The sequence below is a fragment of the Oncorhynchus mykiss genome, chromosome 4 (assembly GCF_057628025.1).
Source record: "Oncorhynchus mykiss isolate SJ-2025 chromosome 4, ASM5762802v1, whole genome shotgun sequence".
Classification (NCBI taxonomy): Eukaryota; Metazoa; Chordata; class Actinopteri; order Salmoniformes; family Salmonidae; genus Oncorhynchus; species Oncorhynchus mykiss.
Genome location: NC_143025.1, coordinates 11,647,966 through 11,671,988, shown reverse-complemented (window position 1 = coordinate 11,671,988; position 24,023 = coordinate 11,647,966). Strand labels below are relative to the sequence as shown.

The 24,023-nt window shown below is 41.3% G+C and overlaps 2 protein-coding genes across 8 annotated transcripts in view; one reads left to right on the top strand and one right to left on the bottom strand.

Moving 5' to 3' along the window:
- Positions 1 to 1,277: 1,277 nt before the first annotated feature.
- On the bottom strand, positions 1,278 to 3,793 carry LOC110521286 (uncharacterized). The gene has a single exon (XM_090231124.1). The coding sequence runs from the start codon at positions 3,685 to 3,687 to the stop codon at positions 2,527 to 2,529; it is 1,161 nt and encodes a 386-aa protein (XP_090087250.1). The 5' UTR covers positions 3,688 to 3,793; the 3' UTR covers positions 1,278 to 2,526.
- Positions 3,794 to 8,884: 5,091 nt separating this feature from the next.
- Positions 8,885 to 24,023, top strand: part of LOC110521284 (transcription factor SOX-6) — a 200,476-nt gene continuing 185,337 nt past the window's right edge. For 3 of the 7 annotated variants that reach the window (XM_090231105.1, XM_036969428.2, XM_036969425.2), the window contains exon 1: positions 8,888 to 10,039. The gene's annotated coding sequence lies outside the window, so the exon portion shown is untranslated. Of the gene's footprint in view, positions 10,040 to 12,479; positions 12,535 to 24,023 lie in introns of all 7 variants that reach the window. The other 4 variants (XM_090231102.1, XM_090231106.1, XM_090231108.1 and 1 more) reach the window with 4 other exon arrangements.

The following is a 24,023-nucleotide window of genomic DNA, read 5'->3' as shown; positions in this document are numbered from 1 at the left end:
CCCTCACCCATGGCAGTACCTGAGACACAGGGAGTAAACGAGACCCCGGAGTCACTGACTTGAATCATCATAATCATATAGCTCTGATTTTACTATAAAATATATGAAAGTACCTCTGGCTTCCCGATGGCCACCAGCTGTTTCCTCATACCTTTGGCAATGTGCCACAGGTCATACTCATGCCAGATATGAGCCCCTCAAGTGCACCCTCACACTTGGATGCCTGTCAGTGGCCAAGGTTTCAATACTGCATCCATGGGCCTGTTAGTAATGATTTTATTATTATTATCCTAAAAAAGGTACCTACGTTCTCTTCATACATCCACCAAATACACACTTCCAACCCTCAGGCTAGCTAAAAAAAATATAGGTTAGGCTATAGCTTACCTCAATGTGTTGCAGGCATCTCTCTAATCCCTCCGTCTCCAAACAGTAAATATTCTTCACCTTGGTAACATGCACAGCCTCATGGGGGAGGATCAGGTGGGAAGCAGAGTGGCCTGGAGAAATCACACCATGTGTCTCCAGATACGATCAGTGGACTGTCACCAATTGTAGCCAGAATGGCCTACGTGTGGTGGGTCCACATGTGGTTAACCTCTCGCACAATGTAGATGCGCTGTTGGTTTGCAAACTGACGCAGCGACATGGGCACTAGGCTGAGGAGGTGACATGTTTCCACAAATGTGGAGTGAGAGCCACCAGTAAGGAAGACAGACTGCCGATGGCACTACCTGCAAACAACTTTCCCCACTCTGGTCTGGGACTCCCACTTCCTCCTGTGGCCCACAACACTGTCTCCATGGTGATGGCAAAACCATTTATTTTCAGGGATGAACTGATGACACCAGCTCGACATCCTGGCTCATGGCAGACATTGAACAACTCCTTCAGCTTGCTATCAAAGACTATGTATTTCTGATCTTGCACACACTCTTCGATTGTATCTCTTGGTTCGCACTGTGATGATTGTGTGTCTGAGCTCTCAGGTTCATACATCAACTCCTGGTCTTCACTCATCTCACTCTCTGTCAGCTCTGTGGCCAACAGGGGCAGGACTCGGTTGTATACAGATGGTGGTGAGAGCAGTCTAGCTGGGCCTCGAGTTCTTAAGTTATGGTCCCGGTGGAGCTCTTTTCCACCGCAGCACAGGAACAATTTGGCAACCAGGGGTTTGTTTGGCATGCTGTACTAACTGTTCTTTTCTGTTGGTGTAAAAATATTAAGGCATCTTAAGCTTTAGTTATATTCAAGAGTCACTGCATATACTGTATATTGTCAATGTTATATATTGAAAATGGCATCAGAGATGACAGATTGTGTCTAGAAATAAACAAACAATAGCCTTAGAAATAACTTGGATTTGCATGTACCTCCTCTTGCACAATCTCCAGGATGAAAACCTTTTCATGGATGACAATATCATCCTGAAACAAATGTTTTAAGATTAAGACAACTGAACCCAAATATATCAGTTGGCGTTAACAAGCTACCAGTCATGTATGCTGTCAACACACACACAGCAAAGCAAATACAGGAAAATGTATTTTTCAGCGAACATTAGCTACGTCAACTTCAGTTGCGCCACTCAGAGTAACAACAAAGTTATCCAGGGTCTAACCGTAGCCTAGTCAACAACAATCATGACTAGTGGTCGGTTAACGTTACCAGGCTCCATTGACTCACGTCCGACGTTTGGCTTGACTCCGAAGTCAGCGATGTTGACGATGGTCGGTCGGTAACCCCTACTGTACACCATAACCCTCGAAATTGAAGCTGGAGGGGCAAGTAGAGGGCATCAACGTAGGTTTAGGACTCCTTTACATTGTGAAACTCCCGGTTGCCGCATCGAACGTGCCCTTCGTAGAAAAGTCCTTCTCGGCGAAGTGCTGCCTGCAGACCTTGCTAGCTCGAGCTGGCACGTCCTTCCTTTCTTTAGGATATGGAGCCACGTGTTCAAAAGGTCCTTGGACAGCCGATGGTACCTACCCGATATATATTTTTTTTCATTGGAGCCAATTCGTACAGCCTGGCGCTATACAGTTCATGTCTGAATTACTAATTGTTGTTGTCATCATGTCCTTGTACTCTTTGATTCACTCTCCGCACGAAAATTCAATACCAGAAAATGTACTGATTCCTGCCAGTGACGCACTGGCGTCAATCGTTACTATGGCAATTAAAAATGGCCCGGACCATAGCTCAAATTAACCTCGAAGATCAAAATACTAAATACAGAGATGTTTTTATGTTAAAGTATTGCAAGATATTAGTTGATTGATTACATATCTTTGCTTAGATTTACTTCCTAAAGTGTTTCCATTGCCCCTTTTAACTGTTTGATCATAATATCGTTTTTTTATTTACATATAACATTTTACAAAAGTAAATACCTTAAACCTACAACATGAGTGATCTAGAATTTATTTGCTTTCCTAACAGTGATGTCTATATCCTGCATTTGTATTACCAACTCCTGCCAGATCTTTGTTACATTTTCTTATTTTTGTTTTCATTCTGTTTTGTTTATTTGTGGACAGCAAGTATATGACTATCCAGGTTCACTTTGTGTCTGAAGCTTATCCCGCAGTGAGCACAGTTAAATGTCTCTCTTATGTGAGTCGATGTATGCTTTTTAAGGCTATATTTCTGTCTGAAGCTTTTCCCGCAGTCCCCACAGGTAAAAGGTGTCTCTCCTGTGTGAGTCAGTAAATGAACAGTTAGGTTTCCCTTATGGTTGAAGCTTTTCCCGCAGGCACCACAGCTAAATGGTTTTTCTCCTGTGTGAGTCCGTATATGCCTGTTAAGGGTAGCCTTCTGTCTGAAGCTTTTCCCGCAATCACCACAGACAAATGGTTTCTCTCCTGTGTGAGTCCGTATATGCATGTTAAGGGTATCCTTGCGACTGAAGCTTTTCCTGCAGTTATTACAGCTAAATGATTTTTCTCCTGTGGAGGTCTGCATATGCCTGTTCAGGGTCCCCTTGCAATTTAATATTTTCCCGCAGTCATGTGTTTTAGATGTGGTGCTGGGTTTCCTCAATGGTGGGTTGGGATCCAATGGTGGGCTTATGTCAAATCCTACTAGATCACTGCTTGCAGCTGAGCTGTGGCTGGAGACATTGTCTTGATTATCTCGAGGGTCATAAGGATTGTCGAGGTGGGTCACTGTGCCAAAAGGTTTGAGATCCAATTTTTTAGAGTCACTCTCTCTGTTCTCCACAGTCGTGGTTTGGGAAAGAGTCAAGGACTGAAGTAGGTCATCCTGATCACAATCACTTTTCACACAGGAAGGAGTGAACATGAACTCTACAATGTCAGGCTCCAGCCCTTGAAGCTGCCCTGCCACCTGAGTGGTCCCGACTTCCGCATTTTCCTCTTTAATCTGCATGGGCTCGGGGTCATCCGTCCCCAGACTGGAGTTCCATTCCTCCTGGTCACATTGCTGCTGCACAGGGTTAACCTCCTCCTCAGAGACGGTAAGCGAGAACTGGAGGGAGTCTAATCTACATCGTTTCATCTCCGGTCTGATCCGCAGCAGTCTGCGCAGCCGGTCATTCTCCACTTTAGATCGGAAAATCTCCTCCTGGTACTCCGCTACCACTTTCTCTACTGCCCCCATAATCTCTACGGTAGCCACTGTTAAACGTGTATTAACAAACACACTCAAAGACTGTAATTTAGACATTTTCAGTGGACTGAGACTTAGGTATTCCGTTAACTGCGTCTAAAATCCACGTAAGGAGCGAGCATTTTGCAAATTCAAAACAAACCTTCCTCCAATTTTACTTCCGTGTTATCTTCTTCTTTTATGTATGTCAGCGGGTGTCAATTCCCGAAACGGACAACAGCGCCGCAAACTTGATAGAGTTCTAAACTGGAATAGAGTAACAAAATAATGTTTTATAGTGTGAATGGCAGTAGCTGAATTTCCATCCAGATGTTCATGCGAATATTCCAAAATGATATGGTGTGTGGTCCTCCCACTACAATTTGGGAAACCATGCAGTTGATTAGGCTACAGATAAAATAAGTTATGATGACCTTCACAGGGTAGTGAGTGTACTTTGATCTTGATAGCCTACTCCTTTCCAATAAATATTGAGGGTCTTATTCTGGTGCCATGATGATCGATGCTTGACTGCTGTTTGACAAATAAAAATCTATAATAATCTCATCATGTAGACTAGCCTATCGGTACAGCCTAGCTGACCCTAGCTGGCAATGGTTTGTTTGGGATTTGCCTCCTGATATTTTTAGCAGCACATTCACCACTCTGTCAAGCGGCTAACTCCACCCTCTCCTCCCTCTCGCAGCACAGGCCAAGGGCCTGAGACATGCAATGAACTACCCCCAGCGCATGGTCGGCTCTGATGAATGTGTTTGCCCGATGCAAAAGGCCATTTTTAAACCATCTCGCGACCACTGCCTTGTCTATAGACTTCCCCCAAACAAACAAAAACTGACTCTCGGATAATGAGTGCACAACTGGTAAATAGTCACTTATAGGCTACAGATGTCAGTCAGGTGGTTATAGCTTCTATTGCAGTAATGTCAAAGGGCTCTGGCTAGTATTACTTAACCAGCTAGAAGGATGAACCTAATGTTAAAAGGTGCCTACCTCAACAGGATCAAAAAATACACTACTATAATAGCTTTGCTTTACAGAGAGTAGGCTACTGAGAAAGACAGTGATGTGGCGCTTAGTGGTGAGACTGAGGCAGGCTTCAATGCATGCAGGAGGAAGGACTGTGAGTTTTATTGAGGTCCGGAACAGACACTGGTTGTGGCCCTGACTGATATGAATAGTATATAGTGTACAATTTAATCTCTCATGACCTGAACGTTATAGCTGTATTATTTTCTGTAAATGTCATTGCTAATGCTTGATTATGTGTTTGCAAACAACATTTCCCTGTGGGTATAAGTCATTATCTTACCTATACATTTTTGGGAAAAATGGCTCCTCCCTGTGTGTTATTAATTGCTGATAGTTGCTGTTTTCCTCTCCAAGATAAGGTATCCTTACAGGAAAACAACCACTTGCTTTAAAGCTTCTGAAGGACTTCTTCAGATAGTTTGAAAGTGCATTCAGTATACAGTTAGTTCATGCATTTTCAACAGACCAACCAACATGCTAATTCCAGTAAGAGCGTGAGCATTTTCAAATGTCTTCCTGAGAGCGCAGCCCTCTACCCCTTTTCAGAATTCCCATTCACTGGGGTATCCAACACTCCTCTGAGGAGGGGATTGAGTAGAATTGAGTAGAAGACAGAAGATTGAGTAGAAGACAGAAGCAATGTATCAGAGCTGATGAGTCCGTGGAAAAGAGCAGACACTCTGAACTATCCCTCTAAGATCCTAGGACCGACTAATGCTAATACTGCTAATACTATTACGGTTCAGTCAGTCTACAGCATGGTTTCCACAAAACTCAACAGAACCGCATGTTCTCTCTCCGTCTCACTCCTTCTCAACATGAAAATGGTAGAAGAGGAGCAAGGCATGTTTGATCCGTCTGCCTGTTTTTGTCTGGCACATCGTTGCCGGGGAAACCTACATTTTTTGGACCCTTGTCATTCTTTTTCTATTTTCTCTGGCAATGAACAGCTCTTTGTAGTGTCATCATGAAACTGTAATTCCTACCCCCAGGAACAAAGGTTGCATTAGACTACCTGTTAAGTTCACTTAGCCCTTTCACACTACCCATTGGACTGTTGAGACTTAGAGAACGCTTCTGACAGCTGTCTTATGCCTTGTTAAGTCATTTATTGATCTGTAATATTTTGTAAAGCTTTATTAGAGCTTTATTCCCTGTGTCATACTATTTTCTGTTCCCCCCCACAGTGAGTTTTGGGGGGGGGGGGGGGGGGGGGGGGGTTGGTGAACAACACATTTCAGTGGTGTGACAGCTGTCTTCCTGAGCTCTCAGATGACTCTGGACCTCATGGCAATAGAAATATATGTGTTTATGTGCCACAGCATCTACTACCTGAGCATAATAATTTCCAGGCATCTGCAGCTTGCCTTGGGGCTAAGCTGGGTTTTGAGTGTCAGTGTTGGTAGTGATCAACCTGGGACAAGGTTCTGTTAACAAAGCCACTGCAGGACTATTCTTGAACCTCGAATTGTGGAAGGGTCTATTTGTTTTATTCCAGAGCAAAATGTACTGTTCTTCGGCCCACCCAGCCTCATCTTGACTCTTTCAGTCATCAGCATCCGCTTCTTTTATGGACGCGTGTACAAGAAAGCACACAGAGCTGCTGTGGTAAGCCAAGGTAACATCTGCCAGTGTGCCAGTAGCACTGTAGCCTTAAACCTCTGCATGTTTCTACCACAGCTGCTACCATTCATATACTGTCTAACCTCGACACTACTAAATAAATAAAAAACAAATCAAATCAAGTTGTATTAGTCACATGCGCTGAATACAACAGCTGTAGACCTTACAGTGAAATGCTTACCTACGAGCCCCTAACCAACAATGCAGTTAAAAAAATGAATACGAAATAAAAGTAACAAGTAATTGAAGAGCAGCAGTAAAATAACAATAGCGAGACCATATACAGGGGGGTACCGGTACAGAGTCAATGTGCGGGTGCACTGGTTCATCGAGGTAATTGAGGTAATATGTACTGTTGAATTCGGAAGTTTACATACACTTAGGTTGGAAAACTCATTTTTCAACCACTCCACACATTTCTTGTTAACAAACTATAGTTTTGGCAAGTTGGTTAGGACATCTACTTTGTGCACAAGTAATATTTCCAACAATTGTTTACAGACAGATTATTTCACAGATTATAATTCACTGTATCACAATTCCAGTGGGTCAGAAGTTTACATACACTAAGTTGACTGTGCCTTTAAACAGCTTGGAAAATTCCAGAAAATTATGTCATGGCTTCAGAAGCTTCAGATAGGATAATTGACATCACTGAATCAATTGGAGGTGTATCAAAAATCATGTAAACACCTTCAAGACTTCGGTTAGTATGCATGCATCATGTAGTTACGTCTTGTGCGTGTGCCTCAGGTGATGAAGAAACAAATTTTGAGAGCCACACACAGACCTGCGATTTAAAGTTGGTTTAATAATACTTTCTTGTGGATATGTTGTTGTTTTTTCTTCGAAAATGTCCAATGACATAAGGACAATCAGTGGACAATAGGGTCATATTTTTCACACGGTGGCAAAATATTTTCTTAAGTGAAACGGAGGGCCCTACCTGAATGTGTCCAATAGAAACTCGTGTGTGCTGTTTGGACTAATGATTACAGCCCAGGTGGAGTAAGTTCGAATGAAGTTTATTCAACATTCTGACTTGTAATGGGACTGTTTCAATTTGACCCATTGAGGCTATGCTTATAGGCCTACCACCCTACAGCCCAACGAAAATGCTCTCCATACTACATATTCTCATTTTGAAACATCGGCCAAAAGTTTGCTTGCTACTGGGCAGTGGTCATGGGGCCCTGTGTTTTGGCTAACTGTGTCACATGACCTGGATTTTAACCATTAACCATTATTTTAGGCCAAAAATTCAAGCAATTGCCTGAGGATGTTGCTGGACCATCTGACATAAAAAGAAAAGCAGACAGGCTGATGAAAAAGCTTTAAATAAAGGTTCAAATCCAGGTCATGTGACATGATTAACCACAACGCAGGGCCCTAATTTCATAGACACCCTGGTAAATTTGAGCTGTGCTGTCTAATTTTACCACAGGGTGGCGTAAGAGTAACTGAATTGTTCCACAATTTTACCAGGCACATCTTCAAACGGAACTCATATTTCAAGTTTGAACTCCATGTGCGCTATAATAGTCTAGTAATCCATCATCTTTGAAGGAAAAAAAGAACCCTTACTAGCCATAACCATAATTTTAACTCATTAGAAAACAATGGCATGTCTTGACTAACCAATTTTGTATTTTTATTCTTTCAATACATTTTTATCATTGCATATGGATCCACCTATAGACTATCAGTTAGAGAAGGTGATGTTTACAACATCTGATAACAGTAACCTGTATAAAAGTTTAGTAGTAGGCCTAGCAACGAAAACGTCCGTGATTGGGTCGAAATTGCAGAACAGTCCCACTGGGCACAGACATCAATTCAACGTCTATTCCACGTTGGTTCAATGTAATTTTATTGAAAATATATTGAAACAACGCTGTTTCAACCAGTGGGGTGTAAGACCCCAAATAGGCGTGATTTACCTTTTTCAGAAGCGTCTCGTATTTTAACAGCTGATTTCAACGGGTTGACAATTAATTTAAAAAATGTAGATGAATAACACATGTATTCAAATTCTTGAATTGCTCATAGGCTATGAGTTGACTTAAAAAAGTTTGTGAAACGTGCCTATTATATTGGAGTAGGCTATTTATCTAGCCAACATTTAAGAAAGAGGCCAAACATCATTTCACAACGTATTAGCGCTGTCATTATATTAAAATATAATTATTCGACAAATATTTTATGCAAAAATTTCAACATATCATGATTTTCTTCTTAGTGAAATGTATCCAAAAGTATTTATACAAACGAATGAATTAAACAAGTCACCCGCCAAAAAAAAATTTGTTTTAGATGGTTACTTTGTCAAATGTGTACCATGAATGACAGTGACATTTAACAACCAACGCAAGTCTGGTTGCATTGGCATTTCTAAAGTAGCGGTGGTTTGATTTCCTTATCAAATCGTTTATTATAAGAGCCAGATTTTATAATTCACCTATTATAAATAACCAAAAGGAGAACTTGTTTTACTGATAAAGCGAAAGAGCCAATGAAGTTATGCACCGTGGTTATAGTATTTTGAAGCACAAATGAATCATTAATGGACCTATTTATAAAACGTTGCACACACACATTCTCTCTCACACACAGCACTCTAACACAGCTCCCTCTCCCTCTGTCTCTCTCCTTCTGATTCTTCATTCTTACTTTCTCCTTTCTTTGCATCCACCGGGGAGAGGGAGTCCTGTCCGTTCCGACAACACTGAACACTCACTCACTTCGCCTCACTTTGAGAGATTGTTGCACGACGGGAAATGCTTAAACTGTATATGACATGACCGCTCAAGTTGATAGCCAAGATTGACTAGCTGAAGACGGATAAATGAAGTTATCAACGCGCCTCAATTCTGACAAACGAAACTCACTTTGCGCACCGGAGATTTAATTCAGTGGCCCATGGCCACACAAGTTAACCTTGTTGCATTTTCCACCGATACAGACAACAGTGATATGATTGTCCTTTGATAACACAACGGGATACCCACAGACTGGATGGGGCCCTACATCAAGCCAAGGTAACAATAGCCATAGGCTATGTTGATGTTATATCTCAACATTTACATTAATATGATGCTTTGATTGGCTGTCTGTTTTCCCCAGTCGAAACCCCCTGCATCATAGGTTATTAAGAGGTTCAGGTTTTATCATTGAAATAAATGTTTTCATTGGGTATTGAATTGACAAAATATAGCGATATTTTGTCAATGTTGTGAATATAGCTACGTTAGTTGAGTGTTTTAGTCTGAACTACTTGGCTAAACTATAAGCTTTGCGAGCGTGCCCTGCGGCGTGCAGATGGCTGGTAAGTTATTGCAGTCTACTTTAGTAGGAGGTAGTTTCCTGTTCGGCCACATAGTGGTACTATTCATTGGAAACGACGTGCGCATTTCTTGCCACCACCTTAAGTGTAAATGCCTTTCAGAGTTGATTCGCAGTGCGCTCGCGAGTCCGGTTTGCTTCAGCGGCATGTCCAAATCAGAATGAATTGGATACAGTTCTAATCAACTGGAAAATGGAAATATTGTTAATGCTGTCTGCGGAGTAAACCATTACTCTCTCACAAGTTTACTCTCTCGGGTCACAGAAACAGACCCTAAAATAATGCGTTGTGAGTCATAAATTAAAATAGACGTAACCCTTCCTTCTAAAACGGATCCATTGGGAGACAATACTGAAGAAACAAGACATTGGTCCCAGCGGAGAACACGGTGCGACGAAAGGAGAACTTATTTAAGTAAGTTGTTTTCAATTGGAATAGATTGCCTCTAGGCTATATATCCTACATGTAAATGTATTTTTCGTGTTTTAGTTGAAAACAGCCTGGAGCCTATAAACTGGATTCATTTTCTCTCTAAATTTGCTTTTGACTTAGGCTAGCCTACTAGCAATACAACATCTATTAAGCACATGGTAGCAAATAACGAAATGTAATGTAATTCATTAATGTCATATCTTATGCATGTTATAAAGAGCAGCGTTAATTTAGTCACGCTCCATACATCATTTCCCAAAAAGTCATAAGTCTACATCTTGCCTTGCACTTGACAACAGCCTAATTGGTGAGAGTGAAAGTCACGGTGAGGATTCATGGGGTGAACTAAATGATACGTTTACATGTCAGGGTATAGGAGGACAAGGCGCACATAACCACCGTAGCCTCTCTGGAAAAGGGAGATAGGTCATCACTTTAGGGTGTTCCACAAATTTAGACGCACTCAAGTTCTCAGATAACGCGTCTAGAGTGCTGCACACGCAGTGATAACGTTTTTATAGAGAGCCCTCGTATGCACTGACGCCAAATGAATGCACGACGCGTGCAAAGTGATGTTTAAAACCACTAAAAAGGAAATGTAGTTGATTGTGGCAATATCCGGATAATTGCTTGAAAGATTTTTTTTTCGTCCCTTAAACTTGTTGACATTGGGAGTGACAACCAGTTAGGCTATAAAGGGCACGACCTTCCACTCAAATTGTATTCTAAATAATCTACAATTGAAATGCAGTAGCCTTGTTGCCATTTGGACACATTTCGATTGTTTATCCTGATTTAAACGGTGCCAATACTCTTCAGCGAAGGTTAATTGTCTGTACTCTATGCATGGTTGACCAATTGAGAAGCACATTCCCGTTGTAAAATAGTGTCTGTTTGAAAAACAATCTGACGACGGGACCGTCCACGGACCGCGGGGCTGAAGTTGATCTCGTATGGCATTTTGTTTTGAGCAGGTGCTCTGGGTTGAAGTTCCCTCATAAGGTAAAGTGGCATTAGAGTGCCGTACACGTCCAAATGGCAGATTTATAAATAGGCTGCCAATTCAGCACATTGTCCCGGGACGGCATTTATACAAGGGCTGTGCTATCCACTGTCTGGGAAACCTTAGAGTCACTGCGCACTTGCAACTCGCCTGGATTTAGCCAACCTACTGTTGCATTATATCGACCATTTGAGTTGACCGTTCATTTGTCGTTCATTCAGCAGTCAATTCTGATATCATTTGACACAAATGAAGCATTCGTTATCCTTTCGCACTGAACTTTTACAGTAACCTATAAACCTAAGAATTCATGTATTTTATTGAATTGGTCCCATCATACAAGTGCTTATAGGTTTGGCTATCATGTCCAACTATTAATGCCTATATTTAAAAAACACATAGGCCTAAAATGATACATACTTTAAAGTAAAGTAATACATCTTGCATTGAGAACTGTGACTCATTGTCTCATATTTAGGCTATGATTAGCAATTGTGTTTTTTTGTTGTGGATAAATGCATATCAAAAGCCATTTCTGGATATCTTTGGTTAAACTAATACTTTTCGAGTTGTGCAGAGTTTTTATGCTGGTGAACAGAATCAAATGTACCGCTAGCTGTGCAGTGCTGTCTGCTCACTGGGGATGTTTTGATGCTTTCAATCTTGAAGTTCATTTGAAGATAGGCCTACTGTGTCGATACTGAGCATTTATAAAATATTAGCATTACATATAAAGTAGTTCAATATGCATTAGGCTAAACATGAGTTCAGGTCCTTACCAATTTTGAGAAACACCAGAGGATCTTCTCCCATAGACCCTTGTCACATGAACATTCCAGAGATATGTTGTCCTTAAGCTATATTGTACCCAATAGCTGTCATTTTTACTTATGATTCTGACTTCCATTTTATTTTTCCTATTATATAAAAATGATAGGATCATGTTGTTTTAGTCAGATATCATATATAAGTTTTCTATTTAATAATGTGGTTTTAGAAAATGTTTTCCCCAATCTAACTGAAAGATGCAATTTGCATTGTGATTGTGTAGAACATACAATAGGCCATACAACTACGGTTCTGATCTTTTTCTCTAAGTTCACTGCAGTTGGCCTTCAAGACACTGTGTTTTTGAGCTTGTTTCCCTCAGATTATATCAGAACTTCAAAATCATTTAAACATTTGCTGTGACTTGTAAATGAATAAGGATGAAGAGTTATTTTCAGAAATCTCCGATAAGGCCGTCATTGTAAATACCAATGTATTCTTAACTGTCTCGCCTAGTTAAATAAAGGTTAAATAAAAAATAAAATTAAATACAAAATGAAAATAAACGCTGACGTCAAAAGAGTTTCCATTTACAGCAGAGTGAAAGAGTAGATGTAGTGAAAGGACCTTTTGGCTTTCTCTTTCATCTAGGGTGACGTTCTCTTAGCAACACGAAAAGGGGCAAACAGTTGCAGGCGATTTACAGGTGAGGGTGTTTAACAGCTGTGTGAGAGAGAATGTAAGTTATGGACTTAGATTGTCACAATTGGCTGCTCTCAATAGCAGCTTGCCTGCAGGATTTGATGGTTATTACAATGGTAATAACATAGCAATGGACACCAGGTATGTTTCGCTGAGACACGTAATAGTTTTCATAATGACTAATATACATTTGTTAAAGAATTCATATTTATTAATGTTGCTTGTTTTTCCTCATTATTCGGACCCTGTTCTTTTGTTGTCATTTTGTTTGGCTTGTCCTAATTAGATGAATCTCATGCTGCTTTGAAACACGATGTATGTATTCTATTTCTATGAGCTAAATCAAGTACATTTTTTCTGTATGTTGTTTTTAGATAAAGTATGCCAGTCACCTTGAAATTGGAAATTAACAAACAGCTTTATTCTAGGATGTCAAAGTCAGAAAGTCACAATTATTTGTCAGGCTCCTTCAAAAGACACCTAAATTGGACATGCTGTACAAACAGACATTAAACATTTAGCCGTAAGTATTTCTCTCCACGTCGTAAGTAGGCTACATATTCGCCAGCCTATACTTATCTGCGGCTCTACGACACACCCAAATTGCAGTCTTGCTGCGGAAAAATAAAGGTCGAAGCTCTAGTGAATGAGCACTTGAAATACAGCCGCAGATGCCTGTAAGGTTTTCAACCACAATGCCAGTTACGGGGGGGGGGGGGGGGGGGTTGTATTGCTTTCTATTTTCCCTCCACCATATGACCTTGGAGCCCGATTTCCCATTTTGCCCATTTTCTTTCTCCTGCTTACTCTCAATGGTTCTGATGATGACCTATCCTTTTGGGGGCTGTTGCTGTAACACCTGCTCCCCAACCATCCAATTATACGTCTGAATGGGATCGTACCTGACAAACCAGCAATAATGACAACCCAAACTGTGCTTGGGCTTCGTCCTGCAAGAGCTACTTCCCACTGGGCACACCAGGTCATTTCAACGTGGAAATGTGGGTCATATTTAGTTGAGACGTTGAACTTGGAGATTGTAACCATTTTTTCTCGCACTCAAAGACAGCCAGAAGTTCGTTGAATTTTCAATGTGTTATCGCTGCGCTTTCAACCATATAAAAGCACAACCACTGCGTAGACACCTGTCATAATGACAACTAGCGTAGCCATGCCAGCAAATTACTACAGTCTGAAGACACAAATCTGATTTGGTCATTTGTAACTTGCTGTTTGGACAGTCAATATTCCTACATGGATTTGAAAAACAAAACTGATTTGAGCGGTAAGGCCTGCAGTGTGAACAAGGCTTAATTAGCAGTTGGTCTACAAATTAATAATATGTTATGTTGCATTTACGTCTCCATCTCAACCAATAATCATAGTTAAAGAATAGGACTAAATCAATTCAAAAATCAAGTGAGATTTTTTTGGTTGAGATGGAGACGTGAATCCAACATATGAATTATTAATTTGTGGACAAGCTGGAATTAAAGCCAGACTAAATCAGTGGCACAGATGGAACTATCCAATCAGAAGATACATTTCTTTAAATGTGTTATATTTGTTTACTTTGACAACCAAACATAATTCAATATCCAGTTTGTTTACAAATTAATCATTTATATGTTGGAATCATGTTTCCATCTCAGGCAAAAAATACAAGTTAACAATAAGACAAAATTGATCTAATCAAACTTTAAATATAGTTTGATTTAGTCCTATTCTTTAGGTTTTATTTTTTGGTTTAGATGGAGATATGAATCCAAAATATTAATGATTAACTTCAAGATTACATTTGAAATCAACCAAAGCTTGAAACTCTAGGCCTGGATGTCGATCAAGGCAGCCCCCCGCACCTTGGGGTCGGGTTAAATGTGGAAGACACATTTCAGTTGAATGCATTCAGTTGTACAACTGACTAGGAATCCCCCTTTCCCTTTCCTTTCCCTTTATGTATAGTGTATTTTTAGTTGAACCCTTTGTTGACTTGAAACAAAAGCTGTTGATGACTTAGCAAATTCTATATAAGCTTAAATAGTATAAATGATGATACTATACCCCCCCAACTGATCAGTCTGTCATGCAAAGAGCAGGTGTTCTTCTGTGACTTATAAAGTACTATGGTAACAGATAATAGGCCCTGTTAAACCTACTCTTTGGAATGACTGTTGGCAACAGAGTATATATTTAGTTATTAAGACATCTCTCAACCATCATTTTGACCATAGCACATTGATAGTAGTCAGTGACAAATATGAAAGCTAATAAGCAAGGCTGGGATTTTCCTGGATACGATACCAAATGATACCAAATGAATAACTGAAGATCTCCAGTAGGAGGTGCTGCCCAGTCTTTTTTTTTCTCCAGATCGTTGAAGATCTTACATTGTTTCCAAGGTACAAATTCAACATATTTTGGAATATTTTTATTCTGTATAGGCTTAGTTTGTTCACTCTGTCAATTAAGTTAGTATTGTGGAGTAATTACAATGTTGTTGATCCATTTCAGTTTTCTCATATCACAATCATTAACCTCTGTAATTGTTTTAAAGTCACCATTGGCCTCATGGTGAAATCCCTGAGCGGTTTCCTTCCTCTTTGGCAACTGAGTTAGGAAGGACGCCTTTATCTTTGTAGTGACTGAGTATATCGATACACCATCCAAAGTGTATTTAATAACTTCACTATGCTCAAATGGATATTCAATGTCTGCTTTTTTTACCCATCTACCAATAGGTGCCCTTCTTTGCTAGGAATTGGAAAACCTCCCTGGTCTTTGGTTGAATCTGTGTTTGAAATTCAGTGCTCGACCTTCCAGATAATTGTATGTGTGGGGTACAGAGATGAGAGAGTCATAAAAAAAAACACTATTATTGCACACAGAGTGAGTCCATGGAACTTATTATATGACTTGTTACACAACTTTTTTCTCCTGAACTTATTTAGGCTCGCCATAACAAAGGGTTTGAATAGTTATTGACTCAAGACATTTCAGCTTTTAATTAATTTATAAAAATGTCAAAAACATAATTCCACTTTGTCATTATGGGCTAATGTGTGTAGGCCTGTGACAAAACTTAATTTAATAAATGTCAAATTCAGGCTGTAACACATTTTGAAAAAGTCAAGGGGTGTGAATATTTTCTGAAGTCCCAATACATTGACAAATCACATTGAAACAACCTTGATTGAACCTTTTACTGCAGTGAGCTAAATCCGGGCCACACAGAGTGAATCTTGGTAGCCCTAAACAAATCTACTTTGAAACAACCTTGATTGAACCTTTTACTGCAGTGAGCTAAATCCGGGCCACACAGAGTGAATCTTGGTAGCCCTAAACAAATCTACTTTGAAACAACCTTGATTGAACCTTTTACTGCAGTGAGCAAAATCAGGGCCACACAGAGTGAATCTTGGTAGACCTAAACAAAACTACTTTGAAACAAAAGTCTACACCTCACACATATATGGTTATGTGCTTTAAAAAAAATAAGAAACCTGTATTATCTACCATGTCAGATATAGAGTTGAAAAGTATTCAATTTTGAGTTTGCATCCTAATATTACACTTTATATACATCACAGAAGACTGAACAATAAAACTGTTAGAGATAGAGACACCGTATTTTTGTCGTAAAATATAATAACTTTATTAATTATGAAATTATGAAAAATATTAATAACATTCCACCCATGAGGCCAAAAAGGGTGCTTCATTGACTGCAGGAAAGGGCTACCCAGTTTGTGCCCTGTAGGTTAAGTGTGTATGCGCCCCTCTCCCTAAATGTACTTCGCCATTAGATATCTTGGAAGAACATACCCCTTAAACTCACAGAAACCAAACCAGTGCTTTTTCATTCCCCAACCCATAGCAGTAATTCCCCTGTGTCTCTAGTCTCCAAAACACGTATTTCTCCTCTTTGTGATCCCCTTATCGCTCTCCTTTGACCCCTGTCCCCCTTTGAAAACATTAAACCCATGGTAGTCTTGTCTTTGAGGGAATCCTTGAACATGTTCCCAGCATTTCTGAAGCTAAAAGTGGCACTTGGCCGTGCCTGCAGGCTACAGCATAGGGAGAATGTAGCAGTACTTTTGAGTGGTTTTAGACAACAGGCCTCAACAAAGGACCGTGGCACTATCAACACAACCTCCAAACTGTGACTTCCAGCACCACCCAACAGGGAGAAAACCGCTGTATCAGCAGCCATCTTAATCATCGGCCACCATGTTTATTTAGGCTTTCAAAGATAATACCTGGAGGATTCCGTGTAAAGCCCACAGGAAATGACATGAGCCAGCAATGAAGTAACCCAGAGCCAATCCAATGATGAATGACAAAGTTCCCTGTTACTAGCTCTGACTATGCAATCGAATTGTTGATTGGAAATGTTTGGTCATTTTTGTATTATGTTGTATTTATAAATAGTGTATATGCAGGGCTCCCTTGTAAAACAGATCTAAACCTCAATGCTAAAATTAGAGTGAAATAAAATCGAATCAATTGCTCCCAAGTGGTGCAGCGGTCTAAGGCACTGCATCTCAGTGCTAGAAGTGTCACTACAGGCACACTGGTTCAAATCCAGGCTGTATCACAACCAGCTGTGATTGGGAGTCTCATAGGGTGGCGCACAATTGGCCTTGCGTCATCTGGGTTTGGCCGGTGTAGGCTGTCATAGTAAATAAGAATTTGTTCTTGACTGACTTTCCTAGTTAAATAAAGGTTATGTAAAAAAATCAGACCCTGATTAGAGGGGATTAAAAAATAAAGTGGAATTGGCTTTGAGATCCATAGTTGAATTTGTGGGAGATCTACAGGCACTCAAACACCCACATGGTGTGTGCCAACCAGATCAGTGGCATGTATTTATATTCACCGCTGTACTGTCTGGGGCCTCATTTCTAACCGTTTTGTAAATATCACACTAAATATCTGCGTGCGCCATGAAAATAATACGTACGTCTAAAAAATATATAGATTTATCAACTTGGCCCACGCCATCGATAAGCCCACGCCATACATAAGCCCACGCCATACATAAGCCCACGCCATCGATAAGCCCACGCCATACATAAGCCCACGCCATACATAAGCCCACGCCATACATAAGCCCACGCCATCGATAAGCCCACGCCATACATAAGCCCACGCCATACATAAGCCCACGCCATACATAAGCCCACGCCATACATAAGCCCACGCCATCGATAAGCCCACGCCATACATAAGCCCACGCCATACATAAGCCCACGCCATACATAAGCCCACGCCATACATAAGCCCACGCCATCGATAAGCCCACGCCATACATAAGCCCACGCCATACATAAGCCCACGCCATACATAAGCCCACGCCATACATAAGCCCACGCCATACATAAGCCCACGCCATACATAAGCCCACGCCATACATAAGCCCACGCCATACATAGGCCCACGCCATACATAAGCCCACGCCATACATAAGCCCACGCCATACATAGGCCCACGCCATACATAAGCCCACGCCATACATAAGCCCACGCCATACATAAGCCCACGCCATACATAGGCCCACGCCATACATAAGCCCACGCCATACATAAGCCCACGCCATACATAAGCCCACGCCATACATAGGCCCACGTCATACATAAGCCCACGCCATACATAAGCCCACACCATACATAGGCCCACGCCGTACATAGGCCCACGCCGTACATAAGCCCACGCCATACATAAGCCCACGCCATACATAAGCCCACGCCATACATAAGCCCACGCCATACATAGGCCCACGCCATACATAAACTGTGCGCTCATGAAAGAACAATAAAACTCTGTCCGGAAAACACCCTCCATTCACCTTTTATGGTGACAATAACACCCTCCATTCACCTTTTATGGTGACAATAACACCCTCCATTCACCTTTTATGGTGTATACTTTGGCACAATTGGAATTAGGCCACGGCAGTGTGTAAAAGGAAGGGAAATAACGTATTTGATCACATTTCTGAAGGGAGCTGGAAAAATAATTTACAGTGACTTTTTAAAACAAACATGCTGTCAATATCGGATGCCTGTCTGTGCATTCTGCAAGATTGATTGTCCAGTAGTGGCCAAAAGTTTTGAGTGACACAAATATTAATTTCCACAAAGTTTGCTGCTTCAGTGTCTTTAGATATTTTTTTGTCAGATGTTACTATGGAATACTGAAGTATAATTGCAAGCATTTCATAAGTGTCAAAGGCTTTTATTGACAATTACATGAAGTTGATGCAAAGAGTCAATCAATATTTGTAGTGTTGACCCTTCTTTTTCAAGACCTCTGCAATCTGCCCTGGCATGCTGTCAATTAACTTCCTGACTGATGGCAGCCCATTCTTGCATACTCAATGCTTGGAGTTTGTCAGAATTTGTGGGTTTTTCTCAATGGGATTAAGGTCTGGGGAGTTTACTGGCCATGGACCAAAAATATTGCTGTTTTGTTCCCCTGAGCCACTTAGTTATCACTTTTGCCTTATGGCAAGGTGCTCCATCATGCTGAAAAAGGCATTATTTGTTACCAAACTGTTGCTGGATGGTTGGGAGAAGTTGCTCTCGGAGGATGTGTTGGTACCATTCTTTATTCATGGCTGTGTTCTTAGGAAAAATTGTGAGTGAGCCCACTCCCTTGGCTGAGAAGCAGCCCCACACATGAATGGTCTCAGGATGCTTTACTGTTGACATGACACAGGACTGATGGTAGCGCTCAACTTGTTTTCTCCGGACAAGCTTTTTTCCGGATGCCCAAAACAATCGGAAAGGGTATTCATCAGAGAAAATTACTTTACCCCAGTCGTTAGCAGTCCAATCCCTGTACCTTTTGCAGAATATCAGTCTGTCCCCAATGTTTTTCCTGGAGAGAAGTGGCTTCTTTGCTGCCCTTCTTGACACCAGGCCATCCTCCAAAAGTATTTGCCTCACTGTGCGTGCAGATGCACTCACACCTGCCTGCTGCCATTCCTGAGCAAGCTCTGTACTGGTGGTTCCCCGATCCCGCAGCTGAATCAACTTTAGGAGACAGTCCTGGCGCTTGCTGGACTTTCTTGGGCGCCCTGAAGCCTTCTTCACAACAATTGAACCGCTCTCCTTGAAGTTCTTGATGATCCAATAAATGGTTGATTTAGGTGCAATCTTACTGGTAGCAATATCCTTGCCTGTGAAGCCCTTTTTGTGCAAAACAATGATGACGGAGTGTGTTTCCTTGCAGGTAACCATGGTTGACAGAGGAAGAACAATGATTCCAAGCACCACCATCCTTTTGAAGCTTCCAGTCTGTTATTCAAACTCAATCAGCATGACAGAGTGATCTCCAGCCTTGTCCTCGTCAACACTCACACCTGTGTTAACGAGAGAATCACTGACAGGATGTCAGCTGGTCCTTTTGTGGCAGGGCTGAAATACAGTGGACATTTTTGGGGGGATTCAGTTCATTTGCATGGCAAATAGGGACTTTGCAATTAATTGATCATCTAATCACTCTTCATAACATTCTGGAGTATATGCAAATTGCCATCATACAAACTGAGGCAGCAGACTTTGTGAAAATTAATATTTGTGTCATTCTCAAAACTTTTGGCCACGACTGTATATCGGAGACCAGAACAACCGGCTACAGCTCACACTTCTATACAAAGGATGACATGTTGTTCAATATTTGGTTTATCAATAGATTATTGTGTTTCCTGCCTTGGTATAGGCTCTGAGATGAAATAGGCCATGATGTCACACTCCTATCGCACAGCAGTGCTGTAGCCTACCCATACTGTCAAGTATTTTATATAAGCAGTAATTTCTGCTGTATCTGACAAAGGACCGTGACAGTGTCTGAAAAAGAAAACAAAGGATGGCAGAATAGGTGTGGACCTGGTGTGGTGTGGACCTGGTGTGGTGTGGACCTGGTGTGGTGTGGACCTGGTGTGGTGTGGACCTAGTGTGGTGTGGACCTGGTGTGGTGTGGACCTGGTGTGGTGTGGACCTGTCAGCAGAACTTTTGAATTCAACCATGTTTTGCATTCACTTTTCCCCCCAACCTAAATAGGCTGGACTGCCCACTAATTCTGAAATATTGTCTAAGGCTATGTAAAACAATTTGAAGTTTCACTAGGCTAGACACAGTAGTAGCATACATACTTCCAAGTAGAATATCAAATGTCTTGATGTTCACCTGTTAAATGTGTCTGTAGGCCATAAACCACACTGCCTATGAGATACAGTGCCTTGCGAAAGTATTCGGCCCCCTTGAACTTTTACAGCGATTACAGCTGTAAGTCGCTTGGGGTATGTCTCTATCAGTTTTGCACATCGAGAGACTGACATTTTTTCCCATTCCTCCTTGCAAAACAGCTCGAGCTCAGTGAGGTTGGATGGAGAGCATTTGTGAACAGCAGTTTTCAGTTCTTTCCACAGATTCTCGATTGGATTCAGGTCTGGACTTTGACTTGGCCATTCTAACACCTGGATATGTTTATTTTTGAACCATTCCATTGTAGATTTTGTTTTATGTTTTGGATCATTGTCTTGTTGGAAGACAAATCTCCGTCCCAGTCTCAGGTCTTTTGCAGACTCCATCAGGTTTTCTTCCAGAATGGTCCTGTATTTGGCTCCATCCATCTTCCCATCAATTTTAACCATCTTCCCTGTCCCTGCTGAAGAAAAGCAGGCCCAAACCATGATGCTGCCACCACCATGTTTGACAGTGGGGATGGTGTGTTCAGCTGTGTTGCTTTTACGCCAAACATAACGTTTTGCATTGTTGCCAAAAAGTTCAATTTTGGTTTAATCTGACCAGAGCACCTTCTTCCACATGTTTGGTGTGTCTCCCAGGTGGCTTGTGGCAAACTTTAAACAACACTTTTTATGGATATCTTTAAGAAATGGCTTTCTTCTTGCCACTCTTCCATAAAGGCCAGATTTGTGCAATATACGACGGATTGTTGTCCTATGGACAGAGTCTCCCACCTCAGCTGTAGATCTCTGCAGTTCATCCAGAGTGATCATGGGCCTCTTGGCTGCATCTCTGATCAGTCTTCTCCTTGTATGAGCTGAAAGTTTAGAGGGACGGCCAGGTCTTGGTAGATTTGCAGTGGTCTGATACTCCTTCCATTTCAATATCATTCGCTTGCACAGTGCTCCTTGGGATGTTTAAAGCTTGGGAAATCTTTTTGTATCCAAATCCGGCTTTAAACTTCTTCACAACAGTATCTCGGACCTGCCTGGTGTGTTCCTTGTTCTTCATGATGCTCTCTGCGCTTTTAACGGACCTCTGAGACTATCACAGTGCAGGTGCATTTATACGGAGACTTGATTACACACAGGTGGATTGTATTTATCATCATTAGTCATTTAGGTCAACATTGGATCATTCAGAGATCCTCACTGAACTTCTGGTGAGAGTTTGCTGCACTGAAAGTAAAGGGGCTGAATAATTTTGCACGCCCAATTTTTCAGTTTTTGATTTGTTAAAAAAGTTTGAAATATCCAATAAATGTCGTTCCACTTCATGATTGTGTCCCACTTGTTGTTGATTCTTCACAAAAAAATACAGTTTTATATCTTTATGTTTGAAGCCTGAAATGTGGCAAAAGGTCGCAAAGTTCAAGGGGGCCGAATACTTTCGCAAGGCTGTATAGGTCAATGTATAGCCTATCTATTTACATAGACCCAATTAAACGAGAGATGCGCATGTTGATTTGTTATATGGGTACTTCAGGAATATGAACCCATCACGGCCAGAAAATGTAAGGAATATATTCTGCAATGGTTATGAGAATAAAATAAAATAAATTATTATGTCTAATTAGTTTAAATCAAAAAAATATAACGCCCTCGATTTATTTTAGTTCTTCTCACCAATGGCAAATGGCTGCATTATGTATTTTATGAATACGTGTGTCATCATAGCCCCCATTGGTATGTAGTGTAATACTTACAATACAATAATTCATCCACTAGATTAGAAGGTGTGCACACGCATGGTTTAAAAGTTTGTGTGCAGGAAAGGACATGCTCACGTCAACATTTGCAGGAAAACTGCGGCACACATTTTGGGGTATATTTTGTACGTTTGCTCGGTTTATCAATGAGGCCCCTGGAACTCCCGGCATCGTACATTTTTATTCCTGCTTTTTTCAAAGACGGAATCATTGTAAAAGAGAAAATACATTTTCTCAATCAGTCATTGACTGATGTCTTAACTTGCGAGGTGCAGACAAAGGCACTGATGTCTTAACTTGCGAGGTGCAGACAAAGGCACTGATGTCTTAACTTGCGAGGTGCAGACAAAGGCACTGATGTCTTAACTTGCGAGGTGCAGACAAAGGCACTGATGTCTTAACTTGCGAGGTGCAGACAAAGGCACTGATGTCTTAACTTGCGAGGTGCAGACAAAGGCACTGATGTCTTAACTTGCGAGGTGCAGACAAAGGCATGTGTCAAAAAATTCCTCTGGAAGAAAACTGCTGAATTTGTTGGTCTCCTTGGTTTTAGCCAATGACGTGCTGACTTTTGGATTGTTGACAGAGTGAGATGGCCGAGTAGTAGTGACTGAGTAGTGACTGAGTAGTGACTGAATATTGACTGGCCGTCAGTGAAACGTAAAGCCCTCTTATTCCACTGCAGCATAAATGTCTTAATTAGTAGATTGTCATAATACCTCATTAGCTGTTTGGAAGACAGAAGGTGGCAGCAGATTTAGTTCAGAGAACTTTGCTTTGCGTCTTCAACTTCCAGTCAAAACAATCCTAAATGATGAGACCTGCAACCGGAAATGGCTATGAACAGGTTATAAGGGTATGAACAGGCTATGAATGGTCTCCAGGAATGATGAGATATGCAGCATCAATGGGCTATAAACAGGTTATTAACAGGCTATGAACAGGCTATGGTTGGTCTCCAGGAATGAGACATGCAGCATGAACCTGCTATGAACAGGTTGTAAACAGGCTATGAATGGTCTCCAGACCAGGAAGCTTACATTCCCCGACACCGTCTTCCACGAGCACGCCAGCCGACAGAATGCAGAAAGGGTAACTAGGAAAATATCAACACTTGACTTGGATCAAAATGGAAAACAAATCATAATGAAGCTAAGCTTGGCTTTCCCATGTGTCAGGCGAAGAAAAATGGCCTTCCTTATGGAACAAAAGAGGCGCTGTAGAAGAAAGCTGTGAACAAGTTACCATATCAAATAACAAAACATAGACTAGCTTTTGTAAGGCTCCACTCCCACGCATTTCATTGTGTGCTCTACGCAGGGTCAAAAGGCTGACACCAGACGTGGCCAACAAAGAGTGAGAAGGTGTTGATGTTTGTCTGTCTGCGCCACATCGTCTCCAGGTGGACATGTGTGTGTCACCTCGAGAGTTCTCTTGAGTCGCTGGGAGCAACGCTGCTTTTGGCTCGATCATTGCACACCACAGTGGTTACCACCTGCAAGGCTGTCTAAGTGGTATTTCTATTTATCATCATG

Excerpts from the sequence above, each read along its gene's own strand:
- LOC110521286 (XM_090231124.1), bottom strand. The coding sequence starts at position 3,687 with ATGTCTAAATTACAGTCTTTGAGTGTGTTTGTTAATACACGTTTAACA.